At 41.9% G+C, this 17,457-nt stretch overlaps 1 protein-coding gene across 10 annotated transcripts in view; it reads left to right on the top strand.

The window, feature by feature from the left end:
* The window catches only part of LOC132774262 (protocadherin alpha-C2-like), a 271,043-nt gene extending 267,025 nt beyond the window's left edge, over nucleotides 1-4,018 (top strand). For 9 of the 10 annotated variants that reach the window (XM_060774177.2, XM_067467734.1, XM_060774174.2 and 6 more), the window contains exon 4: nucleotides 1,589-4,018. In XM_060774177.2, coding sequence (XP_060630160.2) covers nucleotides 1,589-1,899 — 311 coding nt within the window. In that variant the 3' untranslated portion in view covers nucleotides 1,900-4,018. The remainder of the gene's footprint in view (nucleotides 1-1,588) is intronic. The other variant, XM_067467731.1, reaches the window with a different exon arrangement.
* The last annotated feature ends 13,439 nt before the right edge of the window (nucleotides 4,019-17,457 follow it).

The raw sequence follows: 17,457 nt of genomic DNA, 5'->3' as shown, positions 1-17,457 counted from the left end.
ATCTCTATGCAACATGGGAAGCCTCCTGTGATGCTGCCATGGCGGCATACACTGGTACCACTTTAGTTTAGCCACAGAGCCCCACTGGAGGTAGCTGTACATGTGTGATGGGAGCTAAACTACAGAGGAATCAGTGTATGCCACTGAAATCAGCCCCGGCTGATGCGGTTGTAGCTCAGTGATTCTCAAGCTCTATTTCTTCAGGTATTTTCGGCTTCAGCTCCTAGAACCCTCAGCTACCTTCACCAAGGATCAGGGATTCCAGCAGCTGAAGTCTGAAACATCTGGATGACCAGGGTTTGGGAAACACTGGTGTAGTTTAACATTGCCTCTAGAAACTGCTGTTTGCACTAGGAGGCAATTATTCGTAGTGCCAATTTCAGCTTTCTAAAAAGGGCAAAGGACAGTTCATGGAGGGGGCATGTTTTGGTTGGTATAACAGTATGGCACTAACCTCTTTCCTATGTGTCCTGGTTGGGATGTCAGTGGCTCTCTCCACTATTGCTGCAATTTAAATAATATGTCTCCACACATTCATTATATACAGATTTTTTTTCAAGTCTTGTACTTTCTGTGTGTCTTAGAATTCCTGGTGCTTTCTCTGAGGTGCAGGAAAGTGTAGGAATGAGCATACTGCTGCAATTTCATTAGCATGATGTTCATGGGAGAAAATGTTCCTACTTTCACCTGTAAGAGATGCTTTAGCTTTGGATTCTGCCATTAGCCATGGCCTAGAATAGATGGCCCTTTACAATTCCATGCTTTGCTGAAAATGTTGCATCAGCTATGTTCACTAGACCAACTAATTGTCCTAGCAACAGCCTGTTGTCTTATCCTGCACCTGATGAAGGAGCTTTCTTGAAATGGGGCATGTGGCTGCATTTTTGTTTTCAAACTTGCACATTTTGGAAGTGCTGCTTTCAAAGACAGCAGTGTTTATTTTTGCGAAGAAGATAGAGCATGACCGGATTTGATGCGGATGATTGAGGCGGCTTTAAACAGTGGATTTTAACATCAAAATCAAGATAACTGATTTTAATGTTTATGTATGTGTATATTTTATTTATGTCCTAGCATTGAATGTTTGCCATTTACATGTTGTGCTCCATTCTGAGTCCCCTTCAGAGTGAGAAGGGCGGAATATAAACGTTTTAAATAAATATAAAATTGGAGTTACTTAGATATAACTTTCCATGGGCTAGATCTTATTTTGAAGATCCATGAAGTTAAAATTCTCTTCATTGAGAAATTAGTTACTTCGCTGTGAGATTCTAGTTGTGGAAATAAAGTGCAAAGGTAACGGTGTTTTTCCAGCTTTTGTATTTACTAAAATAATTGTAACTCTCAAATTACGTGGAATTAGGCTTCTATTCTTATTACTTAGTATTCTGTTTTATACTTTTCATTTTTCACAGTGTTGACAGGATATCAAATATGTTTCTTTTTCAGTTAGAGGGGACAAATGCTTTCTGCAAATAATGGTGGCTCATTTTTTTGACCTTTATTTGAGAAGAACCCAAGTCCATGGTACATTGTGCGTATATGGCTTCTGTCAAAGGATTTTAACGTTTTCTCTGACTTTTTTCAGAACCCGAAGCCGGTGAGGTGTCCCCTCCAGTTGGAGCTGGAGTGAACAGCAACAGCTGGACCTTTAAATATGGACCTGGCAACTCCAAGCAGCCTGGTCCCGGTGAGTTGCCAGACAAATTCATTATCCCAGGATCTCCGGCAATCATCTCCATCCGCCAGGACCCACCAAACAGCCAAACTGACAAAAGTGACTTCATAACCTTTGGCAAGAAGGAGGAGACCAAGAAAAAGAAGAAGAAGAAGAAGGGAAACAAGGCTCAGGAGAAAAAAGAAAAGGGCAACAGCACCACTGACAACAGTGACCAGTGAGGGGTTTATACTGAACAATCTACTTAGCCAATTTTTGTAATCTTGGAAGATTTCTCCTATGTAGCAACTCCCAACTTCTTCCTACTGTTAACCAGTTCCCTGTATGTGCAAGACTTCAAAAATCTGCAGGGAATTCACAATGTCTGTCTAGATTGCTTAACAGGTTTTGTCTTGAAAGCTTTATTAAGCCTGGTGTTAACTCTTTTTCTCCACTCTGGCTTGTTTTCAGAATCTAAAAAGCAGACACAAGTTTCTTTTCTCCTACGCTGAAAAGGAGACTCTTCACAATACAGCCAGTGCGAGGTTGGACTCTTTGCATTGTGGTTCCTGTGATCCTGTTCTGATGACACTTATGGGGTGGGGGTGGGCAGCTTAACTTTTTTGGTATTGTGCACCCTGTACCTGATCGGAAACTCTTGTGTGCTGATTTAATGGCTAGATGATGCGAGATCAGATTAATACGATGCAAGAAGAGTTTTTGTAAAACACAAACAAAGTTTCCTGGAAATTAATGTGCAATGCTGTATGGCCTGGGCAACTATCTTAAAAATTGCAATTCGATTTTTTTCATAATCCGTAAAATCTAGTGTGTAGTACGCTGGAGCTTTTATATATTTTATATACACACTCCAGCAAAATAATAATACTAATAGAAAGACTCACTCAGATGACTTTTATGAGATACTATGAAGTATATCTTCTTCAAGCCATTGGCCATATTGCCACAGTAAGGCCTTTGTTCTCCTAGCAAGGATGTCCCTCAGGGAACGTCTGCATGGCAGCCTCCCACGCTCTTGACTCAGTGCTGGAGGGTGAGAAATTATCTCTCTCACACACATATATATCTATCAAAAAGGAACTTTGCAGGAGTGGGGATTATTCCCTTGCTCACGTCTTGTATTCAGCTGTGTAGACAGAACTGGTCATGCAACCCAGACCTTGGCATGCATGCACTGCAGGGAGTTGGATCTCCATCCAAGGCACATCCAGTGCCTTGTGAAACCACTGTGCAGACATGCCCTCAGAGTTTAACAAGGGAAAGAAGGGCTGACATCTCAGGAATGTAACAGACTGTGATGTTTCCTTTATGTCCTTGTTTCCACTCTATTTAACATTCTTTTGCACATAATGTCTCTGAAAAGGTCAGAGTATTTTCCATAAAACATATGCAAAAGTAAGGACAAAAAAAGAAGAAGAAAGAAAGAAAGAAAACAAAGACGCCTGATCTATGCTACTTGTGATTTGATATCTTTATTTATAAAGGGAATATAGCTGTAAATCAAAAAAAAGAAAAGAAAAGAAATACGATCTCCTTTAACCCAAACTGAAGTCAATTTACAGCCATTAGAAAATATAACTGCTGCTATTGAAGTGCTTTAGAAAAAATGCCTGAAACATCTGTATTATATCTGCCAATCACAGCTTTATTCTGTCAGGTCACTGGTTTGGGGGAGGGGGGTCTGCCTCTTGCATGCATTAAGAAATACAAGATTTTCTCTTTCTCTTTTTGCATTACTTATTCTGCACTTTGAGTACACAACATTTGTAAACCAATTTTCATCCGAGGAAGCTGAACGCGAACCCTTTCTCACACAAGCAGATCGACTAACCTGCTAGCTCTGTGCAGTGTCTTGGTGTTATTATCTCCCACATGACCTCCTTGGGTTTTAGTTTGACTTACCTATGAGTTTATAAATTTATAACCCTACGACTATCACTTATTATGTAAAACTCAAGTACTGTATGTATGCTATATGCTCTTATAAGTATCCTGAAATATTTATGCTGTGCTTGTGTATGTGAATGTCAATGGAACTATTACCTAGCGTGGACATTAAGCTTTACTGTTGAATGTAAATCCATTATTATTCATTTTTTGTACGCTTGTGAACAAGTGGAGTAGTGTTAATATTTTTAAGCACTGTTAGTTACCAGTTTTTTTGTGTATGAATTGAAACACAAGTAAAATATCTTTCTTAAATCAATACATCAGTAAACCATAGGGTTTTATTTCAGAGGTGGGAGGGTTATAAAGTCCCTCTTATAAAGGCATAGCTGACATATGGAACTGTATAAATGCCAACCTATTGTGTGCATTAAATTTCACATAGTGTTTAAAGGAATGTTCTCAAATGCTTTAACTATGTTTTCCCCCACAGAATAAAGCTGGGATTCAAAGGAGACATCCCAACTCCACTATTTAACAATTGCTAATTTTCTCCTTCTAAAAAAAATACAAAAATACAAGAGTTGCTGGTTTTGAGGTGTGAAACTCATCTCCTTCCATCTTCTACATTTCTCTGGCATTATTCCTTATGGAACCTTTCATTGTAAATAAACACTCATAAGGTAGGGTTGTAAAGCTCTGAAGGGGTGGGGTGACACAGGGCAGGTTAAGGAGATCGCTATCCAGAGAAATGGAATTTGATAAGCTGCGGTGTAAATGCATGGGGATCTCTTGAATCTAAACCTGTAGCTCAATGTATGCTGGGAATGCAAACTCCGCAAGATATTAGGGTTTTCAGTGTGGTGAATCTTTCTCAAGTGTTTGATTGTAGAAAACATCTTAAAATCACAGAAGCATAGAGTTGGAAGAGACCTTGTGGGACATCCAGACCAACCCCATTCTGTTAAGAAGCAGGAAAATCGCAATCAAAGCACCCCCAACAGATGGCCATCCAGCCTCTGTTTAAAAGTCTCCAAAGAAGGAGCCTCCATCACACTCCAGGGCAGATTTCCACTGCTGAAAAGCTCTCACAGTTAGGAAGTTCTTCCTAATGTTCAGGTGGAATCTCCTTTCCTGTAGTTCCCATATCCCAGGGTGCTTCCATACAGCCCTTTATCCCAGGAACATTCACGTTTAAAAAAGTGAATGTTCCTGGGCCCCTATTCATACACTCCCCAGAAAGTGCGTGCTTTCTGGAGTGGGTGTCCAGATGTTCTCCTGGAGCTTTCCGGGAGAACAACTGGACACTCTAACCACCTCCCCAAAAGCCCTTCAAAAAACAAAAGAACTTACCCAGCCTCCATTAGAGGGCTGCCAGAGCTCTCCTGGCACATAGTAATGATGTGCCAGGAGAAAGTGGGGAGGGGGGGAGAGAAGATATTCCTACCCCCCCTTCTCCTGGTGCAATCATTTCTACATGCTGGGAGAGCTCTGGCAGCCCTTTAAAGGAGGCAGGGTAAGTTATTTTGTTTTTGAAAGGGCTTTTGGGGAAGCGGTTGGTGGCCTTGTGGTTTTCCAGGCTAATTTAGCGCAGAAAACCACAGGACTACTGTCTTCAGACACCGAAGTAGTGGGCTTGAGTCCAGGGGGTGCTGTTACTCCATCCTCTATGACGAAGAGCTGTCAGGACTTCCTCCTTCCTTTTCATCACCCAGCATTCTCTGATCTTTCTTCTTTATGGGATCGTAAAACACCTCCCCCGCTTTTTTTAGTGGTACCTAATTTCTCTAGGGCTGACAGTTGGCCTCTCATGCCAACCTGGGCTTTGAACTTGCAACCTTTTGGTTGATAGATCTTATAATTGCTGATGATTTACCAGGATGACAATGCGAAGGAGACATTTGAGATTTAGCCTAAATTGCATTGCAAGGGAAGCCCACCTCCCATAGAGCCCACTCATGCACTGCTAGAGCAGAGATGCCTGTCAAGTTGGAATGCTCTAGACCTCCTGCCTGTTATATGAACTTGCATAGATTGTGTTAGTATCAGAAGGCTTATCTGAAATAGTTTCCAGCAATACAGACCCAGTAGCATCATCCTGAACACCAACCACTGGAACGTCTTTCAATTCCCAAGGGAAAACACCCATTCTCTTACCAGCCCCTTATTCCAGGGCATCTAGACAAGTCTTATCTTCAGCCATGGTTTCCTGCTTATCTGGAAATACAGAGTGTTTAGTAGGGACCCAAGCCTTCTCCAGAACTTCAAGTCTGGCCAGCACCAGCAGACAATCCACCTCCATTTCCCATCTTCACCTGAGGGGGAGGGGGGGGGGTGCTTGGCTGCTTGCTACTTATCCAGGCCTCTGCCCTTCACCCCATCCCACTACATTTCCTGGAAGCAGTGGTTAGGAATTGAGACTGATCACTAGTCCTACACTAATCTGACATTCAAGACACCCAGAAACCAGGATAATACAGAACATTCCTTCAGAGGGCTTCACTGCACAGTACAAGGCTTTACTATGCCTATCAAGTCTGAAATGGACCATGCTGGACCTGTCCAGTCTATAAGGGAAGTAATTCTTTCTAGACCTATAGGAGCCTGAGCCTGCAAGACTTGATATCCATACGGGAATATCATACCTTCACTGGGGCCTAACTGGTGGTCATCTTTTTGCATTTTGATGATCCTCTGGTATACTATCCTGGATACCCTAGTGTGGAGCTTTCCAAATATTTCATATTGGTGATACACTTTAGACATACATCATTTCACAATGTAGTAATCCAGTTTTACTAGCAAACCAGAGGTTAAACCAACCTCTTATGAGAGATATGGACATTCACATACATTGTAATAATGACATTTATGGGGATACAACATATCTCATGAAAGTCTTTCATTCATATTTTTAAATATGTATGATTTATTGCTTATTTTATATAAACTCAGAGGTTTCTCGTTATGTGAGTGATTAAAGTAATAAAGTCAATAGGACACAGAGGAAAAACTGCCTTCTCTGCTCCATAGGTGTTTGACTGAGGAAGGCTTGGCTCTTGGACTGCCAACAAATCACAGCGGATGGTTGAACTGTGCCCTGTCTCTCCAGTCCCCCAAAGGAAGAAGTGAGGAAAAAAATTGTGGTGACAAGTCTGATTTTAATGTCCCTGATGTGACGGGGTGACACAAAGCTTTTTTGTGGGGTGGGGATTTTTGATGGATCACTATAGGAAGGGAAAGGAGGAAAAGATCTGCATTACAACACAGGTGATTTTGCCAAAGTCCCTTTTCATGTAGTTGCTTGCCTCCAGCAGGCATTTTAAAAAGAGCTCATCTCCATGTTGCTACCACCTGTTTCTCTCTTGGCAGCATGCATTGGAGAGGGGGGACTGCCAGAATGACATCTGGTAATGCCATTTTTCAATGGTCCAATAGCAAAGAGGCTGCAAACAGGTGCACACATTCATTTGGTACAGTGACACTAGCACTCAAGTTCACCCATAGCAGATGTTATTTAAGATAAAGTGCTCCCCAAAGGCATTGGCGAGAATGCAAAACACGGAGGAGGGGATTTTGTTTCCTTCTTGTTGCAGTGGCATGGCCCCTAAACTATGCTATTGCCAACCTCCCTAAAATAACCAACAGAAAAGAACCACAGACACTTCAATCCCAGGTGATAATGGAATATATCATCTCCTTCAAGACTAACAGATCCATACTTCATTATGAGCATCAATGAATATCAATCCATATTATCAAATATAGAAATTGATTGATAGCCACACAAGCTTGTAAAAAGGTGAAGGTTTCCCCTTGACATTAAGTCTAGTGTTCAGCTCTGGGGGGTGTGCTCACCTCCATTTCTAAGCTGAAGAGCCAGTGTTGTCCATAGACACCTCCAAGGTCATGTGGCCAACATGACTGCATGGAGTGCTGTTACCTTCCTGCAGAAGTGGCACCTATTGAGCTATGCACATTTGCATGTTTTCAAACTACCAGGTTGGTAGAAGCTGGGCCTAACAGCGGGAGTTCACCCCGCACCCTGGATTTGATCCGCCAATCTTTCGCTCAGCAAATTCAGCAGCTCAGTGGTTTAACCTGCTGTGCCACTTTATTACAAAAGCTTGTACTAACATAATCATCTGTTTTAAAGGGGCTGCAGATTCCTTTTCCTCTCTTCCTGCTCCATTGCACCTAGGACTACAGGAGATAACACAATGACTATAATCCCATAACAATGCCTCCACATACCTAACAATGGAGCCAAACCAGAGGTCACAGAAGCTGCCAACACCCTCTTTTGACCTTCTGGGAACCCATTCAGGACCACCCATTTCTACCCATTGTTTCACTAGCATGGACCATTGTCCTTCCCAGGATGGGGAAACTACTATCATTAGCATTGTGTTCTTTCCTTCACATTCTTTCCTTCATACACCCTATGAGAGATATAACCAGCAAGCCACTCAAACACCTTCACAGAAGCATACGAGAAGCTTGGTTTGTTATTGAACATTGAGAAAACCAAAGTGCTCATCCAGCAATTACCAGCCAATCCCTCTCTAATATCAGAAATACAGCTTAATGGTGGAACATTAGAAAATGTTGACCATTTCCGCTACCTTGGCAGCCACCTCTCCACAAAAGTCAACATTGACACTGAAATACAGCACTGGCTGAGCTCTGAGAATGCAGCATTTTTCCAAATGAAGCAGAGATTGTTTGAGGAATAGGACATCCGTAGGGATACCTAGGTGCTTGTTTATAAAGCTATTGTCCTCCCAATCCTGCTATACACCTGCGACACGTGGAATATCTACAGACGTCACATACAACTCCTAGAATGATTCCATCAGCGTTACTTCCGAAAAATTCTGCAAATCTCTTGGGAAGACAAGCGGACAAATTTCAGCATGCTGGAAGAAGCAATGACCACCAGCATTGAAGCGATGGTCCTCTGCCATCAACTCCGCTGAACTGGCCACGTTGCCTGGATCCCGACCACTGTCTCCCAAAGCAGTTGCTCTACTCCGAACTCAAGAATGGAAAATGGAATGTTGGTGGGCAGGAAAAGAGATTTAAAGATGGGCTCAAAGCCATCCTTAAAAACTATGGCATTGACACTGAGAACTGGGAAGCCCTGGCCCTTGAGCGCTCCAGCTGGAGATCAGCTGTGACCAGCAGTGCTGTAGAATTTGAAGAGGCATGAATGGAGGGTGAAAGAGAGAAACATGCCAAGAGGAAGGCACGTCAAGCCAACCCCGACCTGGAAACTAATGCCCTCACTGTGGGAGAACATGCAGATCAAGAATAGGGCTCCACAGTCATCTACGGAACCTCCACCAGTACACTGATCTTGGAAGACAATCCTACTCGGACAATGAGGGATCACCTAAGTAAGTAAGTAAGTACACAACAATAATTAGTAAGTGGCTCAGACACTGTAAATAGAGTGCCAGGGCTCCCCATAGGTCCTGTACTATGCAATATTTTTATACGACAGCTGTATGAAGATGTAGTGGAGATGGTTATCAAATTAGCAGATGATAGAAAACCAAAGGGCATTGCCAGCATCACAAAAAATTTGGGAAAGATTCAAAGGGATACGGAAAGACCAAAATTGGGCTGAAAATAGGCAGATGAGATTCGATAAAACCCATTATAACAAACTGACTTTCCAGGAACAGTGCTGGGCCCAAGAGCACCTCCAAGCTATTAACCAGATGGAGAGCAACCCCAACCCCAAGCTCTGATTCCGATTTTAGGTTGGTTTTCTTATGCATAAGCAGCACTCCCATTTTGTCCAGATTAACCCTCAGTTTAGTCACCAGCATCTAGTCCTTTTCTACTTCCTTGGCCTCAGTTGTAAAAGAGAGAGAGAGCAAGAGAGACAGAGACAGAGAGACAGAGAGACAGACAGAGAGAGAGAGAGAGAGAGACAGAGAGAGACAGAGACAAAGACAGAGAGACAGAGAGAGAAAGCTGGGTACAATCAGCATACAGATGGCACCCAAACTCAAAGCTCCAGATGGCTTCTCCCAGTGATTTCATGTAGCTATCAAAAAACATGGGGGCAGAATCGATTAATGGCAAGTGGCCCAGGCACCGATAAACCATCTCCCAGTACTGTTTTCAGCATATTCAGCTCAGGTTGGATCGACACTGCCTTATATCCCAGAATCCGATCCCACATTATCTGCTTTGAACTGAATTATAATAAATTATTAGAAAACTTTATTTATACCCTGCTCCATCTCCCCCAGGGGGACTCGGGGCGGCTTACATGAGGCCATGCCCATCAGTACAGTAAACACAATATTACACAAAAGCATAACACAATGTAACACCAAAGCATAAACAGAACTAAAAAATAAAGACATAAAATGCAAAACCAATATAATAAGCGACACAGCAGTATAAACATTAAACACACAGGATTACACGGGGCAGGGCCAAATTTAAGGATAAAAAATTTAAAATTTTAAAACACTGGGAGATTGGGCAATGGAAATTATTGGAGAGGGAGATCCAGGTTGAGGAAGGAATTAATTGCACGAACCATAAAATAAAGAGCTCCTGAGGTCATTTGTACGAAATTTGGTCAGGGAGTATCTTACATTGAATCATTAAAGGCACATTGGAATAACCAGGTTTTCAAATTCCTCCTGAAGATTGCCAGCGTGGGGGCTTGCCTAATATCTCTGGGGAGTGAATTATTTGAGTCTCCACTGCCAGATAATGTGCAATAATAACAAGAAAATAATCTGGGATCAGATCTTGGGCAGTGTAGATCTTGCCCCAGATAGACTGGAATGGTTACAAAGCACTGTCCCCAATACCCATATCAGCTAGACCAGGGGTCCTCAAACTAAGGCCCGAGGGCCAAATATGGCCCTCTAAGGTCATTTACCCGGCCCTCGCTCAGGGTCAATCTAAGTTTGAAATGATTTGAAAGCACACAAGAAGAAGAAGAAGAAGAAGAAGGAGAAGGAGAAGGAGAAGGAGAAGGAGAAGGAGAAGGAGAAGGAGAAGGAGAAGGAGAAGGAGAAGGAGAAGGAGAAGGAGAAGGAGAAGGAGAAGGAGAAGGAGAAGGAGAAGGATCCTATCTCATCAGCCAAAAGCAGGCCCACGTTTCCCATTGAAATACTAATAAGTTTATATTTGTTAAGATTGTTCTTCATTTTAATTATTGTATTGTTTTTAAGTGTTTTTTGCACTACAAATAAAATATGTGCAATGTGCAGAGGAATTCATTCATGCTTTTTTCAAATTATAATCCGGCCCTTCAACAGTTTGAGGAACTGTGACCTGGCTCTGCTTAAAAGGTTTGAGGACCCCTATCTAGACAAATATCCTGGAGGACCAATAAAGACTCACTCTCTGATGAACTCTCGGTGCAGGTTGTCCCCCAAAACTGTTTCTGCTGGATCTACACTGCCCTATATGCTAAGATCTGATCTCAGATTATTTGGTTATTCCAGATTATCTGGAAGTGTAGACTCATATAATCCAGTTGCAGCATCATGGCATGATCAGGGACTATTTATCAAATGCATGGGCAGGTTTGTCACAGGGAGATTGCAGACTGCCAAGGGGTTGAGCATGGTAAGATTGGAATCATCACCATGGATGACTGTCCTGCTTTTATACCGGTTTGTCATTTCATGCGATGGAGCCCATAGTCTAAATCATTTAGCAATGTTACACTTTAGTTATGCACCTTCTTTTATTGCCAGCATTCCTCTTTCCCTTGCTGTTGAATTTCCTGTCTTGGGAACAGTCATTATACGTTTCTTAGCAACAGCACTGAGCTAATTCTGGGATAAAACAGCTAGCCAGCTTTGTCAAGGAACATGTCATTTTGGAAAATGCTGGGTTTATTTAAATTGACCTAGAGAATGGGAATAAGTCATAAATTCTGGGTGTTCTCTAGAAAGTACATGAAACTCTTTAAGATACAAAAAAAAAAATTAGATTTCATTTTTTTGAGAAGACAAGAACAAAACCAGGTGCTTCCTGATCTTTCCAGTCCATTTGGGAATATACAATTTGTGTATATGTATCTATCTGTCTGTCTGTTCCCACACATGTTGTTTTTAAAATTTTGTAATTATGCATATGTAAACACACACATAGAGTGCGTCCTAAGCACCCACTGTTTTTTTGTTTTGTTTTTGTTTCATGATCAACATCGATAGATATTCAAGTCCCATTATATACAGTAGGCTTTTTGGATTTGCTGGAGTTTGGTTCCAGGATACCTGATGAATGTCAAAAAAGTGGATGATCATTACCCATATTACCATATTATTAAATGGTGGTGCAAGCAAAAACACTTCACCAAAGCCTTGTTCATATTGCCACTATTTTATGTATAGGATGTGACAATCCATAGTGAGAGAAGATCATGGAAACATGACTCACAGATCAAGAGGGTCCACTGCACGATGGCTAAGTAAAATGATGTCCCTAATATAAATGAGCATTGGAGAGAGCCTGGGGATGTGCGAAATGGTAGGAGGCTACAGCAGGGTGTATACCCCCCCCCCCCCCACACACACACAATGGTTTGGAAGTCTGGTTGGTTGAATCTGTAGTCTAAAGTTGTTGATGGTTTTCATGACCAGAATCATTGAGTTGCTGTGAGTTTTTCGGACTCTATGGTCATGTCCCAGTAGCATTCTCTCCTGATGTTTTGCCTGCTTCTATGGCAGGCATCCTTAGAGGTTGTGAGGTCAACCTCACAACCTCTGAGGACCTCACAACCTCTGAAAATGCCTGTCATAGATGCAGGTGAAATGTCAGGAGAGAATGCTACTGGAACATGGCCATACAGCCTGAAAAACTCACCGCAACCCAACCTAACCTAAAGTTCCTCAAAAGTGGACAGGAACAAAGTGGACAGAAATCTTTCAAAGCAGATCAGAATAAAGCAGATAGCAGTTTCCCACAATGGACAAGCACACAAGGCATGGAGGCTGCTCCCAGGAAGCTCTATACTCTGGAGCTAGCACTCCCTCTGGTGCTAACTCTTAACTAAAATGTTACTCATATGTCAAAGCAAAATACAGGTCGAGCGATAGCTCTTAACTCAAAACACTCTTAAGTTGGGATGCTCTTAAGTCAAGGTTCCACTGTATCCCAAATTGCAGGTATAAAGATTCAAATAACAGCTATAAAGTTAACTTTTATATTGTATGCAGGATAACTTTCTAAAAAGCTTTAGATTTTCTTTTACAGACCATCCTAATTACTCATCCTAATTTGAATTGAAGGATCATAGATAATGTACCTAATTTTTTTTAAATAATTGGTTGGACAAAGTAAAAGTCAACCTTGCATACATGCGCTTTTTGTCTTCTGTTCATCTTACTTATCTGGCTGGCCCCCAAAGCTGAGATCCCATAATATCTTAATAATAATAATAATAATAATAATAATAATAATAATAATTTTATACCCTGCCTCCATCTCCCCAAAGGGACTCGGGATGGCTTACATGTCCAGAAGAACAGTTAAAAAGTAAAACATTAAAATGCGTATCAACAAAATGATAACAAAAACAATATAATGAAATAAAACAACAACATTAAACAGTATATAAAATGAACATCAAACCAACAACCAATAGCAAAGGTCAGTGTCTCGTCGTGGGTGGGCAGACTGGTGCCACAACATCAGAGGATAGAGCTAATGAGTAAAGAGCAGAAATCATATAGCAGCGATGAAAATAAGAACAATTTACCATAAGGATTTGGATACAATCATAAAGTGCTTGAGGACAAGATTTTTTGGTCCTAACTGGGGCCAGCTGTCTAGGGAATTGCCTAGTCAAAAGCACAGCGAACATCACAGGCCCAGAAGCTTGAGTCCTGTCAGCCCCCACTCCTTGTGCAGGCTATATCTCCCCAATTCAAAAAAGCCCTCGCAGAAGAAAATCTCTTACTACGATACCCAAAGGAATGATGATTTCAGAATATCTAAGCATTTTCAGAGCACCTGAATGCCTTTGCATTAAAATACTCCTCGACACTGAGAAGAAGCAAGTCTAATGCAAACTGACAGGTGCTGGAATTCAAAGGCCAGGTATAACTCTGGGGAGCCACTCTTCCATAGGGCACAGAGCGGTTAAAGGCATCTCACTAACACAAGTGGTTTCCACTGACTGAATATGGCTGATTCTGGTAGCATCAAACTGTACTTTACTCGAATGAGTCCTCAACTTCATGTATGACCTCTAGTCCTTCATTTAAAACACATCCACAGAACTAAAAGTTACATATTATGGATGTACATGTTGCGTTCCATGGCAACATTTCACCATGCAATGGTGGGCTATTAGGTTTGTTCTGCAATACAGTTGTGATCCTCCCTCTCACATATCCTTTACAAAGCTTCCCCACCCATAACTGTTTTTCAAAATGCTGACAGTGTTCTTTTCTTGAGTGGAACAATGAGCTAACAACCTGGGGCCAAACTAGATAGGATGCCGTTTGCATCTTTAATCCCAACATGCAACAGCTATAGTTATTTTTAGCACCGAGTTGACCTAGATTGCACTGTGGGGCTGAGGTTTGCCCATTATGGTCCCAGTCAGAATCAACAGAGGATGCTAATGGCTTAAAAGAAAGACAATCTTTTTAAAAAAGCAATGTTTTTCCCTGAGAGGACAAGAATGACTCCAAATAGAGGCAATTTTTATTGCACTCATTGAAACTGTTTGCTGTTGCTGTGTGCCTTCAGGTCAACTCTGATTTACTACAACTATATCCTAGATTTTCTTGGCAACTTTGATTCAGAGGAGTTTCCCATGACCTTCTTCTTAGGCTGAGAGAAAATGAGGTCCTCAAGGTCACTTAGGGGGTTTCTAAGGTTGAGTGGGGATTTCAACCCTAATCTCCTTTGGATTCATAGCCCAACACTTGAACCACTGCATTGTGCTGGCTCAATGCCATAATCTATATGAAGAATCTTGGAAGATTGAGAGAAGTTCTGAAACCACGTAGTTCCCCAAGTAAAACTAAGCATATACCATGAAAAGAACTCAGATTAGCTGATTAGTTGGTTGTTTTAAATGGAAATTTTAGCATTAATACTTCCAGTATTATGCTATTACCGTATATTCTGGCGTATAAGACTACTTTTAACCCAAGAAAATATTCTCAAAAGTCAGGGGTCATCTTATACACAGTAGTCATCTTATACATGGAAGTCGTCTTATATGCTGGAGTAGCCTTATGCATGGGAGTTTTTTTATATGCGGGAGTAGTCTTATACACCAGGAGTCGTCGTATAGAGCGGGTGCTGAAACTTCCAATCTGGATTGGAGAATCTGTGGTTGGAGCTCAAAATCTGTGGAGCTCAAAAATGGCAGTGGCTGCGTCCCTGCCGTATGCAGCGACTGTATGAAAGCATTAAGGGTGACGATGTACAACTATGGTAGAAGAAAATCCATTCATCATTAATGCGGTCCCGATGGTGATGTGAAGTGGCGCCTCACCGGGAAGGTGTAAGTGAAGGGTGGAGCAAGCTGCAGGCGTCCGGGGCGCTCGGGGTATGGAAAAAAGAGACAGAGTGGCTCTGGGCCCAGAAAAACACACCTCTTTTTACCTGTCTGGCCCACCCTTGTATCCTATTACCATACCTCTTCCTCTGCCTCTCAGATCTCGCTCCTGAAGACCACAGTGAAGTGGTGCAGGTGCGCATGTGCAAGATCTGAGAGGCACAGGAGGTACAGTAATAGGAAAATTACCATATTGAAATCAAATCTGATGGTTTTAAAATTTTTATTTGGCGTGTGTTGGAAGAGAGGTAGTCTTATATGGCGAGTATATCCCAAACTCTATATTTTAACTGGAAAAGTTGGGGGTCGTCTTATACGCCCAGTCATCTTATATCCCAGAATATACGGTAATTATTTTGCTTCTTAATTAAATGAGATACCATACTATGGAAACAACAAATGTTCCAGGTGGTTTTTTTTTTTACTAACTCATAGTAGTCACCTGCGGATGTGAGAGCTGGACCATAGGGAAGGCTGAGCGAAGGAAGATAGATGCTTTTGAACTGTGGTGTTGGAGGAAAGTTCTAAGAGTGCCTTGGACCACAAGAAGATCCAACTAGTCTACACTTCAGGAAATAAAGCCCGACTTCTCATTGGATGGAAGGATAGTAGAGACAAAGATGAAGCATTTTGGCCACATCACGAGAAGACAGGAAAGCTTAGAGAAGACAATGATGCCGGAGAAAATGGAAGGGAAAGGAAGAGGGGCCGACCAAGGGCAAGATGGATGGATGGCTGGATTGACTTTGAAGGAGCTGGGAGTGGTGATGGCTGACAGGGAGCTCTGGCGTAGGCTGGTCCATGAGGCCACAAAGAGTCGGAAATGACGGAATGAATGAGCAACAAATAGTTTCCTTGATGTTTTGCCGAATGTCATATTGTTCATTACCTCTCAGGGTTAGGGATTATTGCTTAGGTCACAAGATGGAAAACTTTTTTGTAGCTCATGATTACAATATAATAGTTTAGATCAGTGGTTCCCAATCTGTGGTCTGTGGACTACCAGTGGTCCACAAGAACTAAAAGACAGTCCACAGCCTCACCATTATTACAGCATTGCAACAAGAGTGCATGGTCTCATGAAACCCTCTTATAGTTCCGAGGCAACATGGATGTCGGGAGAGGGGAAGCTGACTACCCATGAAAGGCATGAAAACAAGCCTCCTGACTGTTGCTTCTCTTCCTCCCCCCTCCCCTTGAGTGGAGCTGTTCCATGTAGCACCTGGAAGTGGGGCCATCTTCGTGTCTTCATTTTTAGGCCTGTTCCTGGGGTTATTTGGGGTGCTGATTCAGAAAATTGCATTGGATAGACCACATCAGCTCTAGATTATTAAATATGTTTTTTTGTGGATGAGCAGATGGCAACTACTGGATGGCATATGTTCTGTATCAGAAACTAGAGTTGATGTGGTCTATCCAATGCAATTTTCTGAATCAGCATCCTAAATAACCAAACTGAATCTAAAGTTGACCAAACACTGATTCGTAACCCTTTTGGTACTAATATTGGAGAGTGGTCCCTGGTCAAGTGGTCCCTGATAAAAAAATTAAGGTTGGGAACCAGTGGTTTAGATAGTTCCAAGGTTAAAATGAATGAATGCAAGAAATAAGAAATTGTGATAATTTTACATTGATACATTTTATTAAAAGGTTAGATATGATAGAGTTTGTAAGGTACAGCTACTGCTAGATCTGTTCAGGAACCCCTAGTGCAAGCATCCTCAAACTGCGGCCCTCCGCCTGTTTGGGCCTTCAACTCCCAGAATTCCTGACAATTGAATAAGCTTGTTAGGGCTTCTGGGAGTTCGGGGCCCAAACAGCTGGAGGGTCGCAATTTGAGGATGCCTGCTCTAGTGCTTTGGTATTTCACAACTCCATGTCCACAGAAAAGGTTTGAATAAAAAAGAAAAAAATCATATTATTTGCTATGCTCTGTTGCACTTCTCTTTTCTTCCCTCGTGGATGGAGGAAAGGGAAGAATGTTCCTCCATCCATGGCAGAAATGTGGTGGGAAAGGCAGGAGTTGACTGGTGTCCCTGCTTGGCATGCAGCCCAGACTATACTATTGAAGTATCTCCTTGTAATCTTTCCATATGAAAGGTTTGCTCTCATCTGGGATTTGATTTCAGAACTGACATTGGCTTGCAAAATCTCTCTGTGGAATGGCTAAGGATAGATAAGTAACTGGCAGGGAAACAACTTGGTGGAGTTCATTTGTGGTTTTCCTCTGCAAAATTGTCCATTTCTCCTCCACTGGACTAACCACACTACTTGGTTTAAGGTTGAGTGGTATAAACAATTCTGTGGCACTTATGAAATCCTTGCC

This window comes from Anolis sagrei, chromosome 4, assembly GCF_037176765.1.
Source record: "Anolis sagrei isolate rAnoSag1 chromosome 4, rAnoSag1.mat, whole genome shotgun sequence".
NCBI lineage: Eukaryota > Metazoa > Chordata > Lepidosauria > Squamata > Dactyloidae > Anolis > Anolis sagrei.
Note: the sequence above shows the minus strand (reverse complement) of the source record. Positions and strands in the feature narration are given on the sequence as shown.